This window comes from Lepidothrix coronata, unplaced genomic scaffold, assembly GCF_001604755.1.
Source record: "Lepidothrix coronata isolate B3197 unplaced genomic scaffold, Lepidothrix_coronata-1.0 Scaffold29, whole genome shotgun sequence".
NCBI lineage: Eukaryota > Metazoa > Chordata > Aves > Passeriformes > Pipridae > Lepidothrix > Lepidothrix coronata.
Window position 1 is genome coordinate 767,822 of NW_016690209.1, and position 27,755 is coordinate 795,576.

Consider the following 27,755-nt stretch of genomic DNA (forward strand, 5'->3'; position numbering starts at 1 on the left):
AGCACTTCCTACACAAAGTAATTCAGATCTGGAGAAGATCTTGCATAAATGGATATAAAAATTATATGCAGCCTCCTGGAAAATCGCCAAAGTGGCCCTTATGCTTATAAAATAGTGCATCAATCTCATCTGACCTCTGTGTTTACACGTGTATTGCCACAAAGCTGCTTTGTTTCGACGTGCATTTTCATGACCTTGAAGCTCAGGGTAAGGTATTTTTTACTCTATTCAGTACCTTCACACAAGGATATCTATAATCATTATAAAAAATCTCCAGTTGGAGAAATGGGGGGGAAAAAAAAGGGACTTCAACTGCTAGATTTCTAAATTAAGCTACATCTGAAGTTAAAAATAGCCCTTCCGACTGAAGACGCTCTGCTGCCTGAATTTAAATAGCCTGTTTCTTTCCCTGACAGATAACATTTATTGTGCTCTCCGCTGCTGCAAAAAAATGCCTTCTATAAGGAGGCTACCTTTATTTATGACCGATTTCTTTTCACCTACCATGACAGAATTAAATAAAGGAGGTCAGTGTTCTGCCTGGGATGTGTACCAATTTTCCCACAGAGGCATTTCTCTAATTTTACTAAATATACCTAAGAATATGCATGTGTATATGTATGACTTTTTCCAGCTCTTTCTGCAGATTTTTCTGTGAAGATCTACAGTAAGAATACATTGCCTGAAATGCAAATAGTTTTCTACAGTACATGTCCTAAAAGTGTTTGTGCCCATCACTATCAACCATTTTGTCTTCATTTACTTACAAATATATATATTTTTAGATGTTTCATTGCTGATTTGAGATTAAAAAGAAGTATTAAATGCAATTACACACAGTATATGTGAAATGGTTTACTCACCATTTATGCCCAAAGCACTGAATGAAAAGCAGTAGAAGCTGTATCCCTTTTCTCTCTGGGCCTAACACAGAGCCAGCATACGGATATCTATCCTGTCCATATTCCTGCTGTGGTCAGAGGTTGAAAGGTCAGAATTAAGTTACACAAGCCCTGCTTGTGCTATTCACATAATAACTCCAGCACTGACTTTATAAGGCATGCAGATTAGAAAGGTAAAATTTGTTTTAAGCCACCTTGACCCTTCTCACCAAAGGGGGTTAGTTCCTTTTGTTGAAATTTCTAGTGCTCCAATCTGCATAGTTTTAAGTTTCAAGCACTGTATCCATGCTTGCCCCTGGGAAACTGTAAATTTTCTTCAATATTCATTCTAAATTTACTGTGCCTTAATTTCAACATTTTATGAGATTAAAATTAATCAGATTCACTTCTACATTTTAGGCAAGAAAATGAGAAAGGCACACTTCTAATGTGCAAAATGAAACTTGAATCTTGCTGTATTGAGACAACTCTGCTTTCCCCCTCTTTGTTAAATTGCATATTTTATATGAGCATTCCCAAAGGAATAGCACAGAAAGACTCAGGAATAAGTAAATGAAAGATGAGATGGATATAAGTACTTCTCTTACCCCCGAGCAAGCGTTTCACATTGCACTCAATTTGTGGACTAAAAGCCTGAAAAATCCCCGAAAGCTTCATAAGCATCAATAATATTTGCAATGATGTAAGCCAGAGGCAATGATCTAAATTCTGCAGTCCCTAATTGAATAAAACACCCATCGAAGTCAACAGGAATTGCAGTCAATTAAGCTGTAAGTATTTCAGGTCCTCAGCATTTTACATAATGTTACTACACAGCATCTACGAGTAGTTTTATTTGCATAGGGCAATGTTTGACAGAGAGAAGCCTCTGTGAAAGCAGCCAGGGCTGGAACAGTCACACATAGTCCAGGAGTAGTTTCAGTCACCAATCCCCACCAGGTTAAGGCAGGATGCCTGTTCACTTACCCAGGTGAAGATATAAGGCTGCTTTCATTTGTAGGCCTTGAGCAGCAAGGGCAGTCATGTTAAAGGGGGGCTGGATTTGACTCAAATTTTAGATAAAATGGTTAATAAAATGAAACCCTTATGAAATTTGATGTGTATGTCCGTAGCCCACCAGAGTAATGTAATTTCTCTAAACTAGTTAACCCAAGCTAGAGTCAGAGCTGTTAATTACCAGAAAATAAATGGGTGTATGTGTGGCAGAGCCCTGTCTCGTTACAGGATAGTTCACAGTGCCCTTTGCTGTTACACCCTTACTCTGCTTTATCACCACGCACGAGAAACGAGAGCCACACGTGCTGCCCCTGAGGAATTGCAGGGGAACGAGGGTCTGTCGGCAGCACTGGCTCAGCAGATGGTTTAGGGTCTCTCCTGCTGCTGGGAAGGCAGGGCTGTGGCTGCCAGAAACCATTCCCATCGCGCTGTGTCATGAGCTTCACAAAAGCACATAATAATGCATGTAATGAGTCTCCAGAATCACGTTTGCAAGGCCTGGAGAATGTTTCTCTTTCCCAATGTGAACTACTGAGTCATCCTGTTCATGTGAGACAGACTGTATTCTCTTCCCAAAGAGCTCCTTTGAATCACTATTACCACCAGATAACAGATGTTGCTCTCCAGGAAAGTTTTTCATACAAGCTCTTATAATCATGGGGATTATTTCAACTTGACCTTGTAACTACAATAGAAAAACAAGATGAACTGGGGGATCTCAGAGGGCTGTGTGCTCTTTGCATATCTAAGTAACTAAGCCCTGAACAACATGACTACTCAAAGCACTACATAAAGAATAACAGAAACATCCATAGTCTGATAAGGTAAATACTGGTTATTCCCAGCTTACATGGGGAAAAAACAAGCCCTGAAGTGTTTAATGGAATGGTCTGACATCATACAGCAAATATGTAACATTTCAGGAATAAGTGATGTAATGTTTGAAAGCACCTAAGTCTCTTTGAAACTTAAGAGTCCATGGATGTGCAATGAAACCACAGTTAAATAATTTGAAAATAGGACTAAAAGTATAAATTGGAAGCTTATAGTAAAGTGTTTTAAAATGCCCATCTTCTGCCAACCACTTCTGTTTTAAATCACAAGACATTTTCTCTCTAATTACTTGTTCAAAGTGAACTTAAACATGCACTTTAATAGAGACATTGTAAGTGCTGTAATACATTCCAAATTTGTCTTCCCTAAATATGCATGCTGCTGGTCAAACAACAGTAACTTTCCTTCTGTATGCCTTTGTTGTGTTCCTGGATTGCAGCTTTGGATGATAAAGCACATTTTCACCACTCTTTTCCAAAATGCCAGTAACCAAAAGTTTAAAATCAGGCATTTACATTGCAACTGTTCCTGTGCCTTCTGGTGCCACTTTAACTAAGTTCATGCAATTCAACTATTTTCTAACGCCTTGAATACACACATATCATGATTTCACATCACAGTTTTGGAGTTAAATCTCCAGATCCCAGAATAACAGAGATATGCTTATTCATAGCATTGGACAGTCAGGCCCAGGTAATGCAACAAGAGCCCGGCTTCCAAACCAAAACCATAGGGCTTTGGTTTGGTAAAAATGAATTAGTAAAGTTTTCATCTGATGGTCTCATGAATCACTACAGTCACAAACTAGAACTCACAGTATTCCTGTGAGATATATATCCAGAGAGATACTGTTCATTAAAAAAAGTACAAAACAGCCAACCAAAAAAGTAATCTGTGCCAGATCATGGATAGATGACGTCTCTCAGATAAAATAATCTACCAGGTCTCGGGAGAACTGATCTCTAACAGCAAAGGCCACAGTTCAGGCTGAGGTGTCCAGTGCAGTGATAGCACTAATGCTGTCATCCACAGTGATTTGCTTTGTCATACACTATGTTTAGAAACTTGTTCACTCGATGATTTCATTTATTTTTTGCCTTCTGTTTCTCAAGGGATGAGGAGTTTGGGCTACTGAATGTTTTTATACATTCTTGCATTTATCCAACATGTCTTAATCTTTCCAGGATAAGCATTGGAAACACTGGATGAGCTTCTCTTTTGCCATCCTGACATGTCTTCTCATTCATGAGTATCTCCTTGGTTTTCCCACCCTGGTCTCAAGCCTGACTTTTTGTCAGTTTGTGCTGTTAATTATTCCTCTTCCTTTCTATCTATTCAAAAGTACAAGATAAAAAAACAACCGGAATTCACCACTCCAAAGTTTCCAGCAACACACTCGGCATTAGAAGGGTCAAATTGCTGAACAGCACTTACTCCGTGTCCTGGGCAAACACTGCTTCTCAAGCTCTAATGTCTGTCTCTATCCAACCCATCCTCCCCAAATTACCACCCAAACCCCTGCACACAGAATCACCGAGATGCTCCAGGAACCTGTCTCTTCCTGGCCTGTTCCCTGCAGCTCTCTGGTGGTTTCCTGCATCACCAAACCCCCTTGGTTCCACCCAGCCTTGGAGCCTTCTCTACTCCCTGCTCTTTGCCTCTGCATCACTCCTCAGAACCACAAATACCTTGGCCCTAATTGTTGTCGGTTGTGCTGTGAACAATTCACAATGCAGGCTCATTCCCCTCTCCCCATTTCAGCTTTTCTCTCTCTGTTCCCACTGTCTGAAAGTAAAAGCTATTCTCTGCATAATACGACCATGGAGCATTTTTAAATTGGAAAGAGAGATGTTGAAGATAGACAGGAAAAAGGTGGACAGAAAGATAAAGACTGAGGCTTGCTACCCACCATCTTTTCCAGAAAGCTTTACCTCTCAATCTCTCATGTGAAAACCCACTTTTATAATTAACATGCCTTATTTAGCTGTCATCATGTTGTTTTTCTGGTATAAGACACCATCTAGAAAAATACAAAATCATTATTTCGTGGTTTTGCTTCCCAGATTACTAAAAATGGTGGAATCATATGGAATGTTGATAAACATTAGATAATGATATATTTTCTTTCTGCTTACTGATTTTTTCCCCTACTGTGTTAAGTATTTAACACTACTCATATCTTAAACTGCTTAAAAGGGATATCCAGCACACAGATGTCAAAAACCAGTAACAATTTTTAGAAAGAGGAAACAGGTCTACTTTCTGAACAAACATATTTTCTCAACAGCCTGATGAAAAGATCATTTTCACCTCAGACTCTTAAAATTGTTGCTCTGAATACTCTTCTCTCTCATACATACACATCCAGACTCACTGCTGTGCTCCAGCAGTTTTGATAATGCAAAGCTATCATAACCACATCTGAAATATATAGTAACATCTAGAATTTAGCAACTGGAATTTGCCATGCTAAATTAAATGCCCCAATGTATTTTTCTACTGGGGAAAAGTGTGAGTCAAAATTACACTCTGCGTGTATTTGCAGTAAGCAGGAAATAGAGTGAAATAAATATGTGCTTTATTCTGGGTAATATATGTTGTGCCCATCAGGACATGTAAGGTTGCCAGGATGTGAAGCACATGCGTAGGTGCACGTATATTAAGCAGCAAATAGTAATTTTGATGAGACGGTTACTAATTTGAACTTTGATACCTTAGCAATTCCATAGAAAAGCAATACAACAACTGCATCAATTGTCCCTTTCTCCCAGGAAGCCATCACACAAACAGGGAACTGTACCAACAAAGATGCTTGGGACTCAGAATGGTTCTAATGGGGGTCATTTAAAACAACAACAACAAAAAAAGAAACCATCACAAACCAAACAATTCACTCATATCTGTCATAACCCAGATTACATGTAAATACATCATAGAAACTTCAGAGATCATTTAGAACTTCTGAAGAGATTTTTTTTTTTGCCTCCTTTCTTACGTATTATTTAGGTGCCCTCACATGCAAAAGAACAACATTTGGGCCTATTCAGAGAGGCAATTATCACTACTAGCTTACATTACTGATCCCAGTTTCAGAAAAAATGTCTGCAGTCTGGAAGCTATATTTTCCCACAGTCCATGGGTGAGCAAAGAGCCTTTGAGCCTGCAAGTGCCTATTCAACAGTCAAAATTTAAAAACAACACGAGTTCAACATCTTCAACATCCTGTGGGACAGGACTGCACTCTGGATTTTCAGTTTCCAGTTGATGTGGCATATTCCATACATACAGTACAATGAAGACTATTCAGAACTTCCCATTTGCCTGAGAGGCAACCACGGTTAATGCTCTGAAATCTGCATTACACCACTCTGTGGGTTTCTTGTTTTCAATTCTTCTGAAAATATTTTGGGTATAGTGGATGTATATGGTGATTGCAGTAGAGAGAAAGGCTGTGGGATTCATAGTTACAAGGAGAATAAAATCCTGACCTGCTGTATATGCAGCACTACTAAGATTTCATTGTTCAAATTAGGTAAAACCTCTCTGCTATTACTAATTTCAGGGTCAGCTACGCGAATAACAACAACAACAACAACAACAAAGTAATGATACTCAACGTTTTGAATAAATCCAGACAGGACTGTTAATAAAATAGAAAAGAAAAATCCTCACTTACCTCAATAGTTGTAAGCTGTTATTTCATACTCTGTAAACTTTCCCTCCCTACTAACTAAACAAAAGTTCTGCAATCCTGATGCTAGAATAGCTCTCAAACACATACTGCAGAATACCAAAAAAGAGAAAGCCTATGTTGTCCTTACTAGCAGGCATCTCTCCAGGGATGATTGGTCATTACCCTGGCAACCCTCACAAATGGCAAATGACGTAAAGAGAGTGGGAAAAAAAGCCACTGAGAGCAGAAAGCACTATATGCATTATAGATAGTTCTGGGAATCCATGCTCATATATGCATTAAATGGCTTCAGAGGAGCACAGGGATCTTCCATTTTGCAGAGCTGCCTGCTGAGGTGAATAAGAAACTTTCTCATTTTTTTCTTAATCAAAGCATTGGGAGCATCTCTAAGTCTTTAATTGAAGCAAATTAGGGTTTGATTATTTTGATTATTTGATAATTTAGATGCTGGGTTTATTCTCTTTTTCTTCAATTCTGTTAAAATTTCCCATTAAAATAGCTCACAGTAGTATTCAGACAAGTGGATGTATTTTTCATTTCCTTTTCACTTTCTTTGTTGTTACGCAAAGTTACTTATTATTATAGTTATTTAAATTATCTCTCATACCCTCATTTTCCCCTAACAATGCATTTGTACAAATTTTACACGAGTTCTTGTGTTCATGACATTAAACACATTGGCAGTTGTATTTAGTGTTACTGATAACTATGCCTAAAGGAGACATGATTCTAGACAAACATCAGAGAACAAATTAAACAGCATTTTGCTATTTTTGTACAGCACGATCACAATGAATTTGACCACACTATGATCTGTCTGTCACATAGAGAGATAAACTTGGGTGTGGTTAATTCTTCCACAATTAGATGGAAAAAATCATACGTAAGATGAAAAGGAAAACTGCTTTGTGATTCTTTAGCATCTGCACCACTATTATTAAGTAAAACTGAAGAAATTCTGTGTATGAAACCAAGAAAAGCATCTTCCATCCCTGCTTGTACACATTACCAATTACAATTCAGGATCAGGCATCCTTTTACTCGCTCTTCTCTAAACCTCAGGATTTCTGGATTCCTAAATGCACAAAAAAACAGCTTTCAAAGAGCATGCTGGAAAGCATTATCACTGAGATCATTTTAATAACCCAAAGGAAAGGGCACAATTCTCTGAAATAAGAACTGAAGAAGGAAGTGAACCGAGGTGGCTGCTCTAACCACTTAGCTATTATGTAAAAGTTGGATGGGAATGGCTCTACCATGACAACTGAGTTTCCTGTTGAATTGATGAAAACACATTAGATGTATTTGAACTCTGCCCCACTTCAAATCTGAAATGAAATAGAAGTAACCTGCAGCTGCAAATAGGATATTTCCATACCTGGCTGTCTAAATTCAATTACTTACAATTTTTTGGAGTAAAATTTAGCACTCATTGAAATTCGGATGCATTCAAATGTAGGTGAAGAAGATCTTTGAAGAAGAGGACAGACAGGCTTGAGAAGCCCAGCTTGTTCATACAAGAATAAAGGCAAGAAACTTTGCCAATACCTAAGTTAAAAAATTACATCCAGGTCCTCCAAGAGCAAACAGAGTACAAAGGTAGGAAGAATCAGTGTATTAAGTGCATTGTACACATTTCTACCGAGGAAATGCTGATAAAAATATGACTTTCTAAGGGTAACAGAAGGAAGAGTTTGAACTGGTAATTGTACAGAGCAGCACATGTTGTACTTCACCAAATAATGGGAAGACAAGTATCTCCACTCAATTCTTTCACTTGCTTCCAGTAAGTCTCAGATCTATACAGAATCAGCAACTACCTGAGAGAAAATGTCATTAGACCAGCAGCAGCCTCTGACTGTCCTCACATCTAGGACAGTGAGCTGAGATTTCAGGAGACCCGAGTCATTTACCTCAGCTGTACTACCAGCTTGCTCTCACGAAATGTTTCCCCAGCTGTACAAAGTGAATAAGGACTCAAACTCCTTTAGAAAGAGCTTTCAGTTCTATTGCTGAAAAGGTTTATAGAAGAAAGGGCTTAATTTTTGTTGTTTTCAAAATCTACCATCCCATTGCAATCAGGAAGAAGGCATTCCATTTGTATCATGACAATTTTCCAAAAAGGCTGAATGAGCCATTGCAAGTGACTGAAATTTACGACCAAACAAGTAATGAACACAAAATATATTCAAATGATAATGCTCCATTAGGTGTACTTTATTCATTTGCTGAAGACAACTCATTTTTAATTATTTAAACTCTGGCAGCATCATACTAGCAAATGTTCTGCTGGGTTATAATTGACAAATATCTTTATCTGAGCAAAGTGAAATCTCAGTATAACATTACCTCTGATATCACATTTTCTCCTGACATGAGGATAAGCACTATTTTGTGTTGAGAAACCACAGAAGGCAAAGTTCATCAATATGTGTATGGCCAATGCAAGCTCTATGTTTCCATAAATCTTCTCTTTGATGACCCAAATCTAAGCTCCTAATTTTTTCACAATTACTCTTTGCAGAAATTTAGATCCAACTACAAACTTTCCACCTACTATCACAACGGAACAAAAACTTTACCATCAATGTTCCCAAATGTGCTTTTGTAAGAACAAATGCAGTCTGTCATGGACATATTTTGCATGAAATGTTGTTGGATATAAGAACAGAAAGTATTTAAGTATGCAAAAACTTTCTTGTTTTTGCAAAGAGATGGTCTTAAAACCTTCATCATTTTATATCATATCCAGGCCTATAAACTTGCCTGTGTTTCATAATGGGAGATTGATTTGTGAACATTCTGGGCAGCACAACGAGGACTGATGCAGTCTGCAAATGGGGAGAAGGGAAAGACACCAGTGCAGAGCTGCAGTCAGGAAACCAGATTTCTAATGGAGTCTTAAGAAGAGGCACAAAACCAGAAACTTATGCTCATTTTGTGACATTGTGTCATACTGCTGAGTCTAGCATATGCAGTGCCCGATGGAAAATGGGATTGCCAATCCTTAAAGGATCCTTTCTGTACACTGATATAACTTGCCAACACATTAGCAAATTAAATTAAAAATTCTTCAGTTTGTTAAAAAAAGACTGGAGACAGGAACCACTCAATAAATAAGTTATTACTGATTTTATTTGAAGTGATTTGTCCCAGAAAAGGATCAGCTCATTCAAGTGAGTGGGAATCAAAAGTCTTCAGCATTTTTCTGGCTCAACATTTAAATGCTTGTGAAATGCATCCTGTTGCAGAATTCATCCACTTAAACATGCTTGTAGTCACCTGGCATAAAGGACAATCACACCTTCTCCATCCTTTCAAATTCTGTCTTTCCTTTTAGGTGTGTCTACTCCAATCTGGTTTTCAGCTGGAGAAAATGAGCTTTAGCAGGCCCAGTGCCCTTTATGCCACAGAGTTACAGAAAAACCCCCTAAATCTCTCAGAACATATTATTTCTCTAAAGGCTCTTACACTGTCACGTCATGTAAACATCAATGGGGCGAATGATGTTTTTTGTTTCCTAGGCTATGGATACGATTCTGAACATTACACTGTTGAGCAAGCACAATGTATTTTTTTTTTCCTTTCTCTGTCCTTCTAGAGGACAGACATGTGCCTTGTCAGATGATGCCAAACCCATTATTAGTGACCTTGTGCTTCTCCATTAGGAATATTGCAGCTTGACCAGCTGATGTCAAGGGTGTTCATGCTGGAAGATAACAACATTCCTTTGGAGCAGAAATGACAGCCTTTCAGCATTCTCTGGCTTTCCCATGATTTAGCTTTATCTGGGAACGTTATTACAGTGAAATTCAGTGAGATAAACTAAGGAATATAAAGTACTAACATTCAGAAAATGCAAACATCTGGCTATCAACACACTGCTTTAGTACTCCATTTTAATCAAGTTCATAGACACAGTCTGCATATTAACACAGATGCGTCCAAACCCAGCAATTCGTTACTCTCACCCCATCTTTTTTCCAGTTCCTGCATTTGTCATCGAGTACCTTGATGACTCAGATCAGCCTCCACTGACCCCATAAACTATGTGCCAAAATACTCCAAGAGGTGATGACCACTACAGTTGGGGAACCCTGGGGTAGGAAAACTGGAATAGTTCTGACCAGAGAGGACAATGGCAAGTCCAACCATTTGACAAGACAGGGCAAGGTCAAATGTGCTGCTGACACCTGCAGCCCCTGCTGACTTACCCTCAGAGCTGGTGGTTCAGATTAACCATCAGCTACCAAGTCAAACAAACCATGGTTCTGGCAGGTGCTGCAGCCTCAGGATCCACATGGCACCAGAACTTGTACAAAGCAGCACAGGTCTGGAGTGCCCGGGACTGGCTCTCTCTGTGCTGGCACCTGGCTCATGCACTCTTAGAGAAACTGTGTCTACAGCTTTGGGCTTTTTTTTAAGGTAGATCTAAACAAGCCATTGAAAATAAGCAGCTTCTGAGAAACAGAGCTTAAAAGGCCTGGTTTCCTCCAGTTGTGTTTCATGTTTGGATTCCTTTGTGTGTCTCAAAAAACCAAAAATTTCTGATCAAAGCTCTTCCTAAGATAAAGATACTGACGCAGTCTGCATTCTAGATGGATTTTCTGTTGTCAGCTATTATAATGCAGCTTATGCTGCAACCTTATCATCTGTGGAAGCAATCAAGCAGGTAGCATAAGCCCAGTTTCCTAAAAGCACTAGTTTAAAAATACCTGAGATTTTCTTATATTAGCTCTCCCTACCACAAGCATCCCACAGTGCTAGACAGTTTTCTATCTCTATTTTTGTTTATTGTTCAAAGAAAACAAGTAAGGCTCCAGCACTTAATAAATGCAAAATACCAAGGCTGTCATGGAGCGGTGCTGTTATATGCTGTTTACGTCCTGTAAGAAAGAACATCCCTGACCACTCTCCTAGCCAGTATTCCCTCTGCCATAGCTAATTTTCACATAAAGGAGTGAATAATGAAGATTACCCACTCACATGAGCTGACATATCAGGACCCAAGGAAAACTTGTCATCTGCAGATCTTATCAGGTTCTGCACTATATGACAACTTTTCCTTGGGAACACTCATTCCTCTCAATTTCACTTGCAAGGAAGGTGTCTTGGGCCTGATGCATCTCTTGGAGACAATTCTGCTGCACTGAAATAAAAGACACTGCGCCAGTGTGGTGTGAGAGAAGAATCAGACTCTAAGATAACTACATAAGTGGAAGAAAAAGAGATTGTAGATCCCTTGATATAAAAATCAGAATTCTTACATTTGTTATGAAAAATGCTATGAACTTACCTGTTATAGCAAATTTCAAATAATCATCAAGTTATAAACATAAATAATGCAAAAGTCTTATATACAATCCCAATGGCTCTTTAAAATGGAGCATATTAATACAGATGTGTGCTGATGCTGTAATTCAGCAGCTGATACTTTTGAACAGCTGGAGCGTGACTGCCCTAGAATTACACATCTTCTGTGAATAAATATTCAGATAAAGCACTGCAGTCCTTAGCTTCTTCTATAAATTGATATCTCCTCAATAAAAGCAGAGCCTTTTCCACATCACTCTTCTTCCTGCAGTGCAATTGCATTGCTCTACATACTCATTTGGGATGACAAAGTACCCACGTGTCATAGTAATGATCTGAATGAATTCAGGAAAGAAGTGACAATCTCTTTGCAAACATGCCCATCCAGCAAATGCACTGTTATTTTTCCTCACTACTGTTCAATAATTAATTTTATAACGATTTTTTTTTGTACAATAGTACGTAAACCAAGACAATACTTGTTTTTTTGAAGCCCAGTGGAAGTAATGCTCTTCTAGTTTGTATTCCAAAACCTGCTGCATTAAGTGGATTGCTGGTGTCTCTGCCCCTGCTTTGCCTGTGCCCTCTCCTGGTGGGAGAACAAACGTAGCACAGAACAGACACAGTTACACCAAAACCTCCCCTCACAACAAACATTTCCAGATGTCAAGTGAAAACTCTTTTCTACAGTAAAGCAGACCAAGATTTCAAAAGTGTTCCAAAAAGGTGACACAAAATGTGTCACAACACCTGTAAGATCACTGATGATCTCTACTCCCCAGACTGCTTCATTTCACCCAACAAAGCCTGCACATGCAGAAACAGGGATTCGGGCTCTCCTTTCTCAGAGGAGGTCAGGCAGCAGCTTCCTTTTGGATTCCTTCCCCCTGGCTGCACAGAGCCATGGTTCTTGGCTGCACAGCATCACAGCTTGAAAATGCTACTGAGGCAACACAGCACCTCCTGGAAAGCTGGGAATAGGGATTTGAATCTTGCAAGGCTGAAGACAGAGCATCTGAGCAAGAAACAGGAGATCTGCACTCCATGCTACCTGCTCAGCTATTACACCCAGATTCCCACTGTAGCAGTGGGAAAGACAGGGGATCAATGTGCCTCATTAATGGCAGGGCTCAGCTGACACAAAGATCTTCTGTTTATCAGGCTAAGCTGGTTCCCAGCTGTAAAGAGCTTTGTTTCTGCAGATGAGAGGTACTGAGCCAGGTCAGAGGTGGCCCAGCTGCCAAGCAAATAAGCCCTGCAAGAATCCAAAGGGACTACAGACCAAGCACTAAGCCTGAAACAGTAAGTTCTGCCAGATCTGAGCCAAGTGATACATATGTACACAAGAGACTCATTTGAGAAGGGCAATACAAGCACACTTCAGTTCTGGCCAGGGCTGGCTCAGCCCAGCAGACCTATTACTTCAGAACCAGTTCCAGGCAAATATTGCTCTGCATTGCTGACCAAATCTGGCTCTGTGTATCCATACTCTGCCTGATCTAAACAAGAAAAGGGTCTGGATGCCCCTAATTTGGTTTCACAGTGACCACTTACGGTTCAGAACTATAAAGCAGCCCTAATATTATGTGATATTTTCCCCCCATTCTCCAGTGTATTCTAGCCACTACTATTCCAGCCAGTCAGATGGAATCTCAGCATAATCTCCAAACTCTAGTCAGGCCATCCATTGATGGTGGAAAGTTGACTGTGTATTAATGGCAAGAACCATCACCTCTTCCTTCAATCATGTCCTCAAATAAGACTGAATCACGGGGCCTTTACAAAAGGACTAGTTAAACACACCAGCTCCAAAAGAAGATTCCAGAACACATATCCCCAGAACTGCCTTGCACAAAGAAATTTCAGACACATCTCCTCTCCTCAGCGTTTTCAATTGCTAAGCCCAACCAGCCTGTACAGTGGTTATTCAGGTTTAAGGTGTCTGTCTTTGGTATATTTTATATGAAACATAATTGAGCATTTGGATTTCAGCCTGAGGTAAGAACCTAGAGGTCATTATGCCAACGTTGAGGCCCCTTAGTGAGGTTCAGCATTTAGTTTCTGTTCTTGCTTTTTCTCTGCAGAAGAAGAATGACAGTGTATTTTTACTCACGGCATCCCAGTAAGGAAGGGAAGTATTTAAATTGACAAAATACCCAAGTATTTTAGCAAAGACAGTGGAAAGCTGAGAGGTCATACAAAGTTCTTGACTGAATGAGTATTAATGATTATTTTGCTCTTTCATTTACAGATGCTTTCTCAGTTCACATAAACATTGAAGACCTCATCTGAGAATAAAAAAAATAAAACCTTTAACATGCATTTTGCAATCAAGAATCAAGGAGGAACACAGACGTTATGAATAAGCCATTGTCACAGCCAGTCTGCTGGCACTGCAGTCTGAGAGACTGACTGGCACTTGTATGGCACTGCTCAAAAGCAACAGGCCATCAACCACCCCATGGGGAAGTGCAGCTTGTTGAGAAACAAAAAATCATTTTGTTCAGTTTTGGCTTGGCATACACATCACTTTCTACATTGCTTTATGTTACTAAAAAGGTGAATGTATTTGCTTGAAACAATTACATCATAGTGAAGTTTTAAAAACTTCAAAGCAATAATTAGGAAACTTCACCTTCTCCAGACTATCACCGATGAAATTAACTTTTGCTTATGAGTAAGCATCAGTATTTGGTGCCCTGGTTCATGCCTCACTTTTAAAATTATTCTTTTCTTTATTCCTCAGGACAATTTATGTTCATATCTGGCTCTAGAGTTATTATATACATCACATACAGTAAAGAGGTATGTAATATTCCCATGAAAAGCACACAGTTTGCATTATACCTGCACCTGCGACTCCTGCCGAGATATTACAGCCATTTGTACCAATATGGGAACTTAGATAAAGTACATTCATTGTTTCTGTCTACTTTGATTTTATAATCCTTGCCTGTGAGAAAACTAAGCAGAAATACTTAAAACTCCCCCAAACATCTGGGTGCGTTATGGTCAGCAGCAAAACTTTAGATTTCACCTGCTCTTATGCAAGTTTAGGATGACATGCAGGAATTCACTGAAATAATCCAAAATTTAAGCAGGGCTGGACTCTGCTGGAAACAGACACCTGGAGTCTACTTCCCTTGTGTGTTGAAGCTCGTGGGGTTATTCACACTGCTGCAAATCAAAGTCGCTGCAAAATGTTATCAAACAGCCCTGATGTCCTGCACACATTCCACTGGTGCCTATGAAAGTGCAAGGCAGAGAAAAGTAAGACCTGGAGAGTTGTCAGTCTAAATTTCCTTCCCCTTATCCTCCAGGCTTCTTGAGGATTACACGGATTTGGCTTTATTTCCTTATGCTTGTCAGATCCTGAGGCTTTCAGATACCAGCAGGATTTCCAGTGCACGTTACCTGCAGTTCTCACAATCGGTCCCCATCAGCCTATCAGCATGGTAAAGGTGGGTCCTCTCTCCAAGCCTCACATGCCACAATCCTCTGTACCATGGCACACATTTCCTGACAGCATCACCAGGAATTCTTCTGTCTTGAAGAAATAATGAAGAAAAATAAAGCAACCAAATGCTGTGTTAGTTTCTGGCTTGCTGATCAGCCACAAGCAGCTCTTGTGCAGTGAGCAGGATCTGGCTTAAAGTGTCAATTATCACACGGAATCAATTAATATATGAATACAATGAACCATTACTACAAAATTAAGTACAAGCAGGAGCTAAATGAAGATCCTTTGGCACAATAATTCCAGATTTTCTGAAACACTTTTCCCATCTGCAATTAATTCCTCCTCCTCGAACAGCTCTACCTTGAGTATTAGTGCCACATACTGGAAATCATGATAGCATACGAACTTTAAAAGATTCCATAATACAGAACCAAGGTGCACTGACTTTATGATGTATAGTTGATGAAACTGCAGGATTTAAATGCTAGCATCAATATAGTTCAGTTGTAGTGTACTGTAACTTATATAAAAAAATTAATTTCTTAATTTCATTAAAGAACCAGAGAGTCAGACTGTATCAAATTAAATTCCTCGCTTTTGAGAATCAGTAAATCAAATCACCTCCTTGTAACCGTCATAATTGTGCTCAAAAACCCCCACAACTGGTTGCCCCTTGAAACTGTTGGATTTTACTATTTTTCCTACGTTTTCACACCCTCTCCCTTAAAAGGGAACTGCTGGTCACCAGCCCAGCATTAACTGAAGCATGTTGGGAGCTGCAGTCCAAACACACACATCCAGGCTGATTTTCTCCTTCACCAGAATAAATTCTGCTGACATTTCCAATAATTAGATCTATTTTCAACAGCTTTACAAACTTCCTGCATAAAACTTACACCAAATGTCAATTTTGTCTCTCTTCTTACCTCCCTGATTAAACTCAGTGTAAGTAAGGAGATACAACTGAAATTTAAGTCACAACTTAGACAAAAACCAAAGCTTTGTACGAAGATCTGAACTCCCTATCAAAATAAGACAAAGTGAGCTCACACCACTAATTTTTGTCTTATGATGAAAATTTAAGAAACACTTTTTTTTATTATTTACAGTCCAATAATTAATTGCTATTAAGATCACTCATTATGCTATGCAGCATTTTATAGGCAAACATAAGGGTAATAAATAAAATATTCTATTATGCTGACTAAATCTAGTGACTTGGAGATCCTTATTAAGGTATTAATAACAAGAAATAAGAAATCTTATGTGAACTTTAAAAGAACACTCAGCTCCCCAGCCCCTCAAAAAAAACCCCACCCCACTTCATATAAGAATTGAAAAAGGTGCATATCAGGAACACCTTCCCTTTAAGCCAATTCCCCTCTTCTCCAGCTAGAATTTTAGTCTTCTCTAATGCTAACTGCTGGTTATGTTTGAGGTCTCTTTTGTTTTCTTGAATTCCTACATCTTTATAGTTTCCCTTCCCTGGCTGTTCTGGCTAAACACCAGGTTTGGCTGAGCACGCTGACATCAAACAAGGCGATGTGAAAGCCTAATTACAAGTTCAGCTGAGAAACTGGCAGCTGAGCTGGCAAATCTGAACCGCCCAACCCTGCAGGCACAGCAGCCTCAGGGATCAAGGGCTGTGCCCCAAACGAGAAAGGAACAACACAACGTGCGGGTATCAAGATATACTTCATACACATTTCATTCTCAGTGCAAGAGCCCAACAGATCAGTGACAGCAGCAGTGGAATCACAAAATCACAGAATCAATCCGGTTGGAAAAGTCCTCTGATATCGAGTTCAACCTATGACCCAACACCACGACAAGCAGACCATGGCACTAAGAGCCACATCCCGTGTTTCCTCAAACACCTCCAGAAGCAGTGACTCCACCACCTTCCTGGATAGCCCATTCCAATGTCTAATCACTCCTTCTATAATGAAAATCTTTCTACTGTTCAACCTAAACCTCCCCTGGGGCAGTTTGGGACTATGTCCTCTCGTCTCGGCTGTGGTGGTGGCTTATCCCCCAGGCTCTGCTCGGTGGTGCCCAGCAATAAGACAAGACGCAAAGGGCAGAAACTGATGCACAGGAAGTTCCACCTGAACATAAGGAAGAGCTTCGTTACCGTGCAGTAACTGCGCGCTGGAGCAGGTTGCCCAGGGAGGGTGTGGAGTCTCCCTCACTGTGGGAGATATCCCAGAACCGCCTGGACGCAATCCTGTGCCACGTGCTCTGGGACGACCGTGCCTGAGCACGGAGGTTGGGCCAGGTGACCCACTGTACTCCCTTCCACCCTCATCTATTCTAAGACTCCGTGATTCCCCTACATCGTCCCCACCTCATCCATCTCTCCCCTCACACTTCCCTCCCCGCAGCCCCTCCCTCCCCGCCTCTCCTCTCACACCGCCCCCCCCGGCTCCCCTGCCCGCCCTCCCCATCCCGCCTCCGGATTGGCTCTCCTTGGGAACAGCCCCGCCTCCATCGGGCCGCGATTGGCCCGCTGTGCCCGCGCGGGGCTGCCATAGGCGGGCGGGCGGCGGCGCTGCGGGTCGGGCCGGGCCGCAGGCGGGAGCGCGGCCGGGGCGCTTTTGTTGCCGGGTCGGCGGCGGGAGGAGCGGGCGGGGAGCGCGGGGCCCGCGGACACCGGGGCGGGCGGGTAGCGGGGCCGGCCGGGCGGCGCGGTGCGGGCGCGGCGAACGGCGGGGCCGGGCCCAGCCCAGCGGCAGCCATGAGCGGCGGCGTGTACGGGGGAGGTGAGTCCGGCGCCGCCCTCCCCTCCCCCGCCCCGCGAGGCGGCGCGTGCGGCTCCCGCGGGCGCTTCCCGCCTCCCTCAGCCCGGCCCGGAGCCCTCACGGCCCCTCCGCGTCCCACCCGTGAGGGGGAGCCGGCAGCGGGGGCCTTGTTTGGGTCCTTCTGGGCCGAGGTGCCCCTCCCCCGGGACCGCCCTGACCGCGGCCTGGGGCAGGATCGGCGATACCGGGGGCCGGGGAAGGTCTCGGTGCTTCGGGACCCGGGTGCGGGTCCCCCCGTGGGCTCTGGGGTCCGGGGGTTGGTTTCAGACAGGTTTTTGCCTTAGGAAGCTCAGAGCTCAGCGGGGATCGGGGCCCGCAGGGATGAGGGCGCTTCGTGCTGTGGCCCCTTCGCTGCTTCCAGTCCCACCTTCCTCATCCCGATCCCCCCGGGAGCTCCGGGCTCGCCCGGCTTCGAGTGGCCGCTGAGTTAGAACTTTTTGAAAGCTTTATCTTGTGATCTGTTTAGATGCAACCACGTTCGCCCTCGTCTGTTAAAATTCCCCTTTTACTCACAGGAGAGGAAGGGGTTGCAGTCAAAGCCTGTCTGCAGCCCTCCAGTAGCTCTCTGGTAACTGGAGTTCTGAACGGAGAAGTTTCTCCTTGCCTCGATCCCTTGACTTTTCTACTTTTGCAAGCAAAGCAGGCAGTGGGCAGGGAAAGGTCAGGGTTGCAGAAGAGTGCAATAACCATTCACCATTTATTAACAATCTTTTCAGATGAAGTTGGGGCTCTGGTGTTTGACATTGGCTCGTACACTGTCAGAGCAGGCTATGCGGGCGAGGACTGTCCAAAGGTGAGAGTCTGTGTGCCTCGGTGGAAATACAATATGAATTTATGCCTTGGGTCTTGTTTGTGAGTTCCAGCTTTTCAGAATACACTGGGTTTTGTTATAGCTGGGTTGTATAAGGAAACCTCTGAATTTATGAGGAAAAAAACCAACATCTAAAACATTATGAATCCTCTTGTACTGCTTGCCTTTTGCCTTGCAGGTTGATTTTCCAACAGCCATTGGCGTAGTGCTGGAAAGAGACAATGGCAGCACTCTGATGGAGATAGATGGTGACAAAGGCAAACAAGGGGGCCCAACTTACTACATAGACACCAATGCCCTGAGAGTCCCGAGGGAGAATATGGAGGCCATTTCACCTTTAAAAAATGGAATGAGTATGGTGCTCTGTCTTTTTCTACCTGATTTTAAAATAGCATTGCCAGGCTGCAGAAGGTCATAGCTTTCATGTCAACAAGCTGTAAGAACAGATACCTGATTTACAAATTGCATGGAATATGGTTGGTTTTCACTGTTAGTGGACTTTCACCATAATTCTTGAAGTCATGGTAGTTACAAAGGAAGAGGATTATGCAGAGCTGTTAAAAGAGGTTTATGTCTGGTGAGATAGCTTTTGACTAAAGAGCTCTGTGCAAAAAAAAAATAATTGGAAAACCTCTATGTACTTCTGAAATAAACCAAAACTTGGATGTAACTAATCTGCTTGCCTCAATCTTGTTCCAGTTGAAGACTGGGATAGTTTCCAGGCAATACTGGATCACACTTACAAGATGCACATTAAATCTGAAGCAAGTTTGCATCCTGTCCTTATGTCTGAAGCACCAGTGAGTAAAAGGAGCTTTGCATTTTGATAAGTCTTTTTTGCTGACTCTACAAACATTAGTCTTGGATAAGTCTGACATTGGCTTTTAGGTGACAAGTTTTAAATCCTAGCTATAGAAATGACAATTTTAAAATACTTTGCCAGATTCTGGAAAAAAACCAAACCAATTTGAAAAAGTTTATATGAGTTGTATTAGAAAGTATTTGCAATATGCTATTGTTTCTTACTTATTGAAAAGAAGTCAAAATCTAAAAAAAAAATTTACTGCCTAGAATAAAAGGAAAAAGATGTTTGGACGTGTTATATATAAGTTACACATAATAAAATGCTATTGAAAATCTGCTTCATTCAGCCTTACAACCACTATTACATGACACAGAATAACATTTATAATGGAGAAGTTTTAATTTTTCTATCTTTGTTTCTGTAAGTGGTCTTGTAAGGCAACTGAAGTGGATGAATGCAAATTTCTGGGAAAATCAGTGGACAAGGTTTCTGTCATTTAATAATGCTCAGCATTTGAAGGGCAGATCTTGAAATCAGAGTAGAAAAGGTAGAAATGCCATACACAAGTTATGCCTTTCTTTAATAAAATCTTGTGAAAAGGATTTTCTTTTTCGTTATTCCCTTGTGTTGAATTGCAGCTTGTGGAGTGTAGATGAATTTGCAATGGCTGTTTCATGTTTGGTGGCTCAGTGGGTGTCTGAATAGAGGTTCCCCTTAATTCTCCTTACAGACCTGATCTTAATGTATTGACTTGGGAAAAACATTCTCGGTAATGTGTTGAATATTTGAGATATATCCTGGCTTAATCACCTACAGCAGAACTGTAGAAAGATACCTTGGAAACTGGAAAATCTGGATTTATTTTTCTTCCCACTGGGCAAGTTACTTCATGTAGCTTTCCCCTTGGGAATGGGCATGGTGCTTGTTTTAGAGAGTTCTTTCAGAGACTGATACTGGAAGAGCTGTAGAAGTATAAAGAAATCTCTGTTGTAACAGGAAAGGTGTGTATCACTTTTGTGTGATAGATAGGCATTAATTTCTTGTAGTATAATTGGAATAAAAAAGGTTATAAAGAAGTAAACTGCTAGAAATCTATCTTTTGATCTGATTTGAAACTGTGTCTGCTGTTCTTCTAATGTGTTAGCAACCTGTTACTGTGCAAACACATCTTTTTGGCCACTTATTTGTGGTTTGGATTTATTATTTTTTAGTGGAATACTAGGGCAAAGCGTGAAAAACTGACGGAGTTGATGTTTGAGCACTACAACATCCCTGCTTTTTTCCTGTGTAAAACTGCTGTTCTAACAGCGTATCCTTCGAAATGTTTCACTGCATGGGTTTTTTTTCCTCCCCCCAGGAAATTATGGCAAACCTATTCTAGGCAATTCTGAATATAACAGCATGTCTGACTTCTTTCAAATTGATTTTTCCATAAACATCTAGGGAGGAAGTAAACAAATTCCGTTTCTGAACTTTAAAGCATTAGAGCTCATTTTTGAAGTTCTCCCAGTCTGACTGTTTTCCTTGGAGGCCAAGTCTTTTTTTTTTTATTATTATTTTATTTTCCATTGTATACCATGGATAAGAATATTACAGACCTGAAATGGTGTTGTCCACACTACTAAATGCAGTAATTAGAGCTTGAAGTTCCCATAGCCTTAAGAACATTTGTAATTGTTTTAAACTAATAACGTGTTTTCAGCTTCAGTGTCTAAATGAGTTGGATGTACTTAGAGCTTTCTGCATAGTGTTAATGTGAAATCTCACCTTTGTACATCTGAAGCTGAAGTTAGTTCACAGATGGAAGGTAAATGCTGCTTTCTCTATAAGGTTGTGCACTTCACAGAAAGATGGTACACACTGGAAAATGACAAATCTTTTAGTAGAGCCAAGGAGTAACACGTTGGGGTCCTCATTCCTAGTTATGCTCTAACTGTATGGCAACATTTTTTTCTGAAGTGAAAATTACAATGTTTTCCTTAATCATTTTGGCTAGCTTTGCTAATGGGAGATCTACAGGTCTCATTTTGGATAGTGGAGCAACACACACCACTGCTATTCCAGTGCATGACGGATATGTGCTTCAGCAAGGTAAAAACTTTCATGGGTAACAGCATTTGCAGTATCAAGGTTGAATTAGCTTGATTTCAGCTTGTAGTTTTGTTGTTTTAAAATCTGTGTATCCCATTAAGCAGGGAAAAAAACCCTGGTGTTCACTGAAAAATAGTTAGTTGTGGGATTTTATTCATGATTTTAGTACTTTCTGGGTTAGTGGGGGTTTTGTGTGGTTTGTTTTTTTTTTAATTTATTTTGAATCCCCTTTTTGTTCTCTAGGTATTGTAAAATCACCACTTGCAGGAGACTTTATTACTATGCAGTGCCGGGAATTGTTTCAGGAAATGAACATAGAGATAATTCCTCCCTATATGATTGCTTCAAAGGTGGGAAAGTAGCTTTATTTACTAAGTGTTTTCTTGGGGAGAGACTTAAATGTTTAACTGATGATCATTTATCCTACAATCCCAGGAGGCAGTTCGTGAGGGGTCCCCTGCAAATTGGAAGAGAAAAGAGAAGTTACCCCAGGTCACCAGGTCTTGGCACAACTACATGTGCAATGTAAGTAGATCATTCCTCCTGTTCTCAGCTCCCCTAAGTGTCCCATAAATAAGTTTTGTTTGCAAGTATATCAGGATTTTCTGCTGAAGGACTAGAAAAATCTTTAAAAAGTATCAGTTCTGTAAATTCCATAAAATTGAATACTGAAATTCTTATAACCATATTATTCTTAATTCCACAGTGTGTCATTCAGGACTTCCAAGCTTCTGTCCTCCAAGTATCAGATTCAACCTATGATGAACAGTACGTTACTTTTTTGCCTTCTTGTGAATTTAGTTACCATTTGTGCATGGGGTGCTCAGCCATTGCTGTTGGCTGGTTTTGTTGTGGAAGAAAATTTATCCAAGAACTGTTTATTTATAAAAGTAGGGATACAGCATACATCCAGGTGATAGCTTTTCATTTAATATTCCAAGATGAGATCATTGTTATTGAAAGTGTAAGTCTTATCAATCACAATATTCTCACTGGAAATTTAGTTTGTAACATTGCTTAGATAACCTGACAGCCTGTTCACAGAGCACTTTAATGTGTTGCTTTCTCACTGTGCTCCAGGGTGGCAGCACAGATGCCAACAGTTCATTATGAGTTCCCCAACGGCTACAACTGTGACTTCGGTGCGGAGCGTCTGAAAATTCCTGAGGGATTGTTTGACCCTTCCAATGTAAAGGTAAAACCACAGTGATAGGTGTAATTGGAAGGCTTTGCATTGCTAGGTTCTCGCTTGTCTTCCTTTTGTATGATGTTCTTAATTTCTTGGTATGGATGTGTGTATTTGCACCGCGGGGTTCTCCTGGGAGTAGGATTTCCCTGTCTTGTTAGAACTGGGCAAGTGAGGGATGAAATGTCCTAAGGGGTGGTGATAAGCTGAATGGGCAAATAGCAGTGTTTTTTTTTCCTTCCCTAAAAAAATGCTTGGCTCCCTCTCTAGTGATACTTGTAACTTCAGCTCATCAGGGCTTTTCTATGCCTTGCTCTTCTGAAGAGATGATGTGTGGATTCCTAATTCTACTTGCAGGGTTTGTCTGGTAACACGATGTTGGGTGTGAGCCACGTTGTCACAACAAGCGTTGGAATGTGTGATATCGACATCAGGCCGGTGAGTGTTAGTCAGCCTGGGAGTATTTTAAGGCATAGATATTTCTGTGCTGATTTGTATTTTTGGGACTAGAACACTGTTGATGAAGAAATGTGGATTTGCTAGGATAATGATAAATACATCAGAATAATTCTGTAGGTATCACATATTTTTATATTGGCATGTGCACCATTACTGTTTTTTCTTACAAAATACTAAATCAGGATTTTTTCTTTTACTTAGTGTTTCTATCTATATTTAAATGTCTAATGTGCAGATTTTGTGGCTGGCACTGCATAATGTGCCCTGGACTGGCTTCAGATGAGCATTTTATGTTTCATAACTTTGACTGTTACCTTCAGATTTTTAGGCATGGCAGATGTAATTAGTTATATTTAGAAAGTATATGGAATTTATAGAGAGTAGGAGGAAGAGAAGAGGTTTTAAAGGAAAACTTTCTTTTTAAAAACTTATACTTTACCTTTTTCAGGTGTCAATTTGAAAATATTCAAGTTTGATACAGACTGTATGGGGGTTGTTCCAAAAATTTTTCCTCTTAACCAGCACGTCAGGCAGGCTCTATAAGCTGGGCCATGGTGTGTGCACCACCTGCAGCATTAGTGAGATAGAAAACTGCTGCAGGGCTGTGGGGTTTTCTTTTGTGGTTGCATTCAGCTGTAAGAAAACCAACACTTCAGATACAGGGGAGATGCTGTAGGTTTAGGGTTCTCCACAGCAGAAATTGTTCTGTGAAATCATTTAGAATGATGATAATCATTATGATGATTATCATGTATATATCGTGTTTCATTATGATGATTATCATTAGAATGATCATTATCATTAGATAATCATGTGGCTTCTCCCTTCATTAGTTTAATATTAAGCTATCTTGAAATATTTTTAAGTGATTAAATAATTAATTGAATTGGGAGAGGTAATACTGTTGGCATCAGGTGATGTTGCTGTTGACTATATGTACTTGTGTTCCATCCCTTTCTATGCTGAGTAGCAGCTGTTTTCAGAGTTAATGCTGTTAATGTTGTTTTTTCTCTTTTTAGGGCCTCTATGGCAGTGTGATTGTAGCAGGAGGAAACACTCTAATACAGAGTTTCACAGACAGATTGAACAGAGAGCTGTCTCAGAAAACTCCACCGGTAAAGCAACTCTTTCAGTTCCTGCACTGAGTACTTACCATTTTGCTTTTCTGCCACATAAATACACAAGCATGTATCATAGCCTTGACTTTGTTAGGAACCAAAAGCTGAACAGATTTCTGCAGGATAAGAAATCTCCTTCTCTAAAGAAAAGAAAGAAGTCTTGAAAAGATTTTATACAAAATAAATTCCAATATTTCTTCAGTATTTTACTGCTCTGAAGTGTTGCTGACTAACTTGAGGCACATTCAGTCATTCTACCTGAGATCTTGTCACTTTGTTGTAAGAATTGTTTTTCCTCAATTCTACAGACAACTCAACTTACTCACAGACAAAAACCTGGTGATTTAACATACTTGCATATATTTTTTAATAACTTAATGTCGAAGCATTAACACCTTACACCTGTGTTCTTGAAAGCAGATATGGCTTATGGTATTTCTTGAATTTTTATATATTCAAGGAAAAATGTTCTGTTTGTAACAACTGTGAAATGATGAATGTTAGGAAAAACTGACAAAGGTAGTTATTCACTGCTGAGGAGGAACCCCTTGACTTTGAAAGATTTTACTGCTACAAGGCATTTTGAAAGCAAAAAGAATAAATGGCGCCAAAAAAAATTAGACCAATTAAGTCCAGCAACATAAGACATTTAGTCCCAGTGCAGTGTTGGAGAGGACGGTATATACTGTGATGTTATTGCTCTCCACCTGCCCTATTCCTTGCCTTAAGCATTTGCTTCTGCTCCCTGTTGGGAGACAAGGTAAAAGTCAGAACGTGTCCTGTTCCCACTGCAGCTGTTCTTGGATTCTAAACAGAGGGCGGATGAGCAGTATTGCAAATGTAATAAAATGGACCTTTTCCACTGCATTTTGGTGTATACCCCAAGTTCTTGTGCTTCTTGTCCCTGAAGATCACCAGCCTACAATTTGTCTGATGATTCTGTTTTGCCCCCTTTTCTGCTCAGAGCATGCGCCTGAAGTTGATCGCGAACAACACGACTGTGGAGCGGAGGTTCAGCTCCTGGATTGGTGGCTCCATTTTGGCTTCTTTGGTTAGTACACCTGTGTTACTGTGTTTCCATGCTAAGCAGAACTGTCACCCAAAAGTCTAATTCCCCATGAGTGCATGTTGTAGGGTTTGTGCTACGGCAGAAATCACAGTCTCCTTGGCCATCCTCATGGTAAGGAGAGGAGGATCTATTTCAGAAACAGATAGGAGCATTTCCAGTGAAAACATATCTTGCCACATTGTCCCATTTTTAATGGAAAGGTACAGGCTTGAAATGCAGCCTTTACATGTGTCTAGTAGGCCATGAAAGTAGCAAACATGTTTCTGCATCATATTCCTGAACTTAATTCTACAAGTTACTGAGTGCTGAAATGGTTTGTGGGGATTAATTTATCAGCATGGAAAAGGGAGATTGAAATCAGTATTTGGTACTGCACTTCCTGTCTTGAGTTTATTCCCTGCAAAATAAAAATCAAGGAAGAGACAGTTAAGCAGGTCAAGTCCTATTACCTCAATGTAAGGACTTGCTTGTTTTCCTGCCTAGGAAAAGCTAATCATGTTTCAGTTAATCTTCATTTGTTTTCTGATTATTTTTTTTAATTGTGTGTTGGTTTTGTTTCTTTTTTTTTTTTTTTAATAGGGTACTTTTCAACAGATGTGGATTTCTAAACAAGAATATGAAGAAGGAGGGAAACAATGTGTAGAAAGAAAATGTCCTTAAGACCTCTTACTGTGAAAACTGCTGCCTGCTCGGTGCTCCTTCTGTTTTATAGCTTTAGCATACTCAGGAATGGGATGGACTCTTTTTTGTAGAAAGTTTATAATGGTTTTTTTGCATAATTCAAGTTCCATTTTAACAAACCTTAGAAATTTTGAGAGACCTAATTGGTACTATAATAGAAAAAGGATGTTTACATCCCTTGTAAAGCAATAATTCATGTAACAAGCATTTTATAATTTTGTATAAATGTCTATTTTCTCTAGTATCTTTTCCTGGGAACAGCTTTACAGGTTAGCTAATAGATAGAGGCATAACCTTGCAAATGCCTGTGCTTATTTATTAAATATTTCTTGTCTACTTACACATATTAGTCTTCCTTGCTGGTACTTTGGCCTTAAATTGCTCTTAATCCTCTCTTAAAGAAATAAAATTTGGTCTTTTGTATTTGAGGAGCTTTGTGAGTACTTGCAGAGAAAGTCAGTCTGTTGTTTTAAAAGTTGAAAGTTTGTATTCAGTGACGTAGTTCGGTGTAAGCTTTTACTGTCTCACAGAAGTGTTACATTCCATTGAGTGAATGTTATATTAAGCACTGGTTTGCTAATTTTTTTGTTAAGGAGCAGTTTCATTTCGGTCAGCAATCACTGCTTTCCACCTGCTTTCTAAGAATGTATTTAATGCCTTTGTGATGTAGGTGAGAAGCAAAACTTGTTCGAGCCAGGGAAATTGAGATAAAAAAATTGCCTCTCCAGTACTTGGGAGAACAGGAATAGAAGCCATCAGGGTGTGGCTTGACATTGCTGCAGGGAGCTGTAACTCCGAGGGGCAGCCCGAGGTCTGGATCCCTTGGGGACTTCGCAGCAGGGTCAGTAAGTGCCTGTGTTTGCATGGGGAAGGTGCTCTCAGGGCCACAGCAACGGGGATGATTATTTTTTTGTTCAGCAGGAACTGGCTGTGAAGATGCAGCTCAACATTGCTGTTAAGCTTACTTTCATTTACAACTGTGTGGTGGTCTGTTCTGGGACACAGTGAAGTTTTGCTCCTTATCTCAAAAGCTGTGGAAAACCAAATAGCATTTAACTGATCTAAAAAGAATAAACATAAAGTAAACAGTACTGCTACATTTTTATATCCTAAAAGACCTTGTGGGTAAATATGAGGCCTCTATTTGAAACGTTACCTCCAAACAATAAAGTAATTTATCAAACCAGCTTGCTTGTGTCTTTATCATAACCAGGAGCTGCTCTTGAGATGAAGTTGCTTCACCCAGATTTTCAAAGCTATTGATAAACCATATTTCTCTCTCAAAATGAGACAAACTGCAGACAGCAGCCCTAAGTGATCTAAGTCACCAGCTCTTGTCATTCTGGAAGAGAAAGACTCAGTCTAGTTCATATCCACGTGGAACATGGAATGTCAGCTGAATTTGTACCTTGGCACCCTGCAGTGAGTGATGCATTTTAAGCTTTCCTTCTGTGACCTGTGCTTAGATTTCATCATGTCAAACCAACTTTTATCTTCTGTGTATCCTAAAAGAATTGCTGTAGGATGGTAATGTC

The 27,755-nt window shown here is 40.4% G+C and overlaps 2 protein-coding genes across 2 annotated transcripts in view; one reads left to right on the forward strand and one right to left on the reverse strand.

The window, feature by feature from the left end:
• GNB4 (G protein subunit beta 4) overlaps positions 1-6,513 on the reverse strand; it is a 63,098-nt gene extending 56,585 nt beyond the window's left edge. The window contains exon 1 of the mRNA XM_017810523.1: positions 6,409-6,513. The gene's annotated coding sequence lies outside the window, so the exon portion shown is untranslated. The remainder of the gene's footprint in view (positions 1-6,408) is intronic.
• Positions 6,514-17,900: 11,387 nt separating this feature from the next.
• Positions 17,901-27,403, forward strand: ACTL6A (actin like 6A). The gene is made up of 14 exons (XM_017810520.1): positions 17,901-17,961; positions 18,717-18,793; positions 18,990-19,164; positions 19,511-19,611; positions 20,828-20,925; positions 21,613-21,707; positions 21,951-22,057; positions 22,143-22,232; positions 22,414-22,475; positions 22,788-22,902; positions 23,251-23,331; positions 24,372-24,467; positions 25,435-25,521; positions 26,119-27,403. Exons 1-14 carry the CDS (start codon positions 17,937-17,939, stop codon positions 26,197-26,199), a joined length of 1,290 nt encoding a protein of 429 aa, XP_017666009.1. The 5' UTR covers positions 17,901-17,936; the 3' UTR covers positions 26,200-27,403.
• Positions 27,404-27,755: the final 352 nt, after the last annotated feature.

Coding starts and splice junctions, on each gene's coding strand:
- ACTL6A (XM_017810520.1), top strand. CDS start 17,937: ATGAGCGGCGGCGTGTACGGGGGAG. Junction 22,476..22,787: donor GATTCAACCTATGATGAACA/GTACGTTACTTT, acceptor ACTGTGCTCCAG/GGTGGCAGCACAGATGCCAA. Junction 23,332..24,371: donor GTGATATCGACATCAGGCCG/GTGAGTGTTAGT, acceptor TTCTCTTTTTAG/GGCCTCTATGGCAGTGTGAT.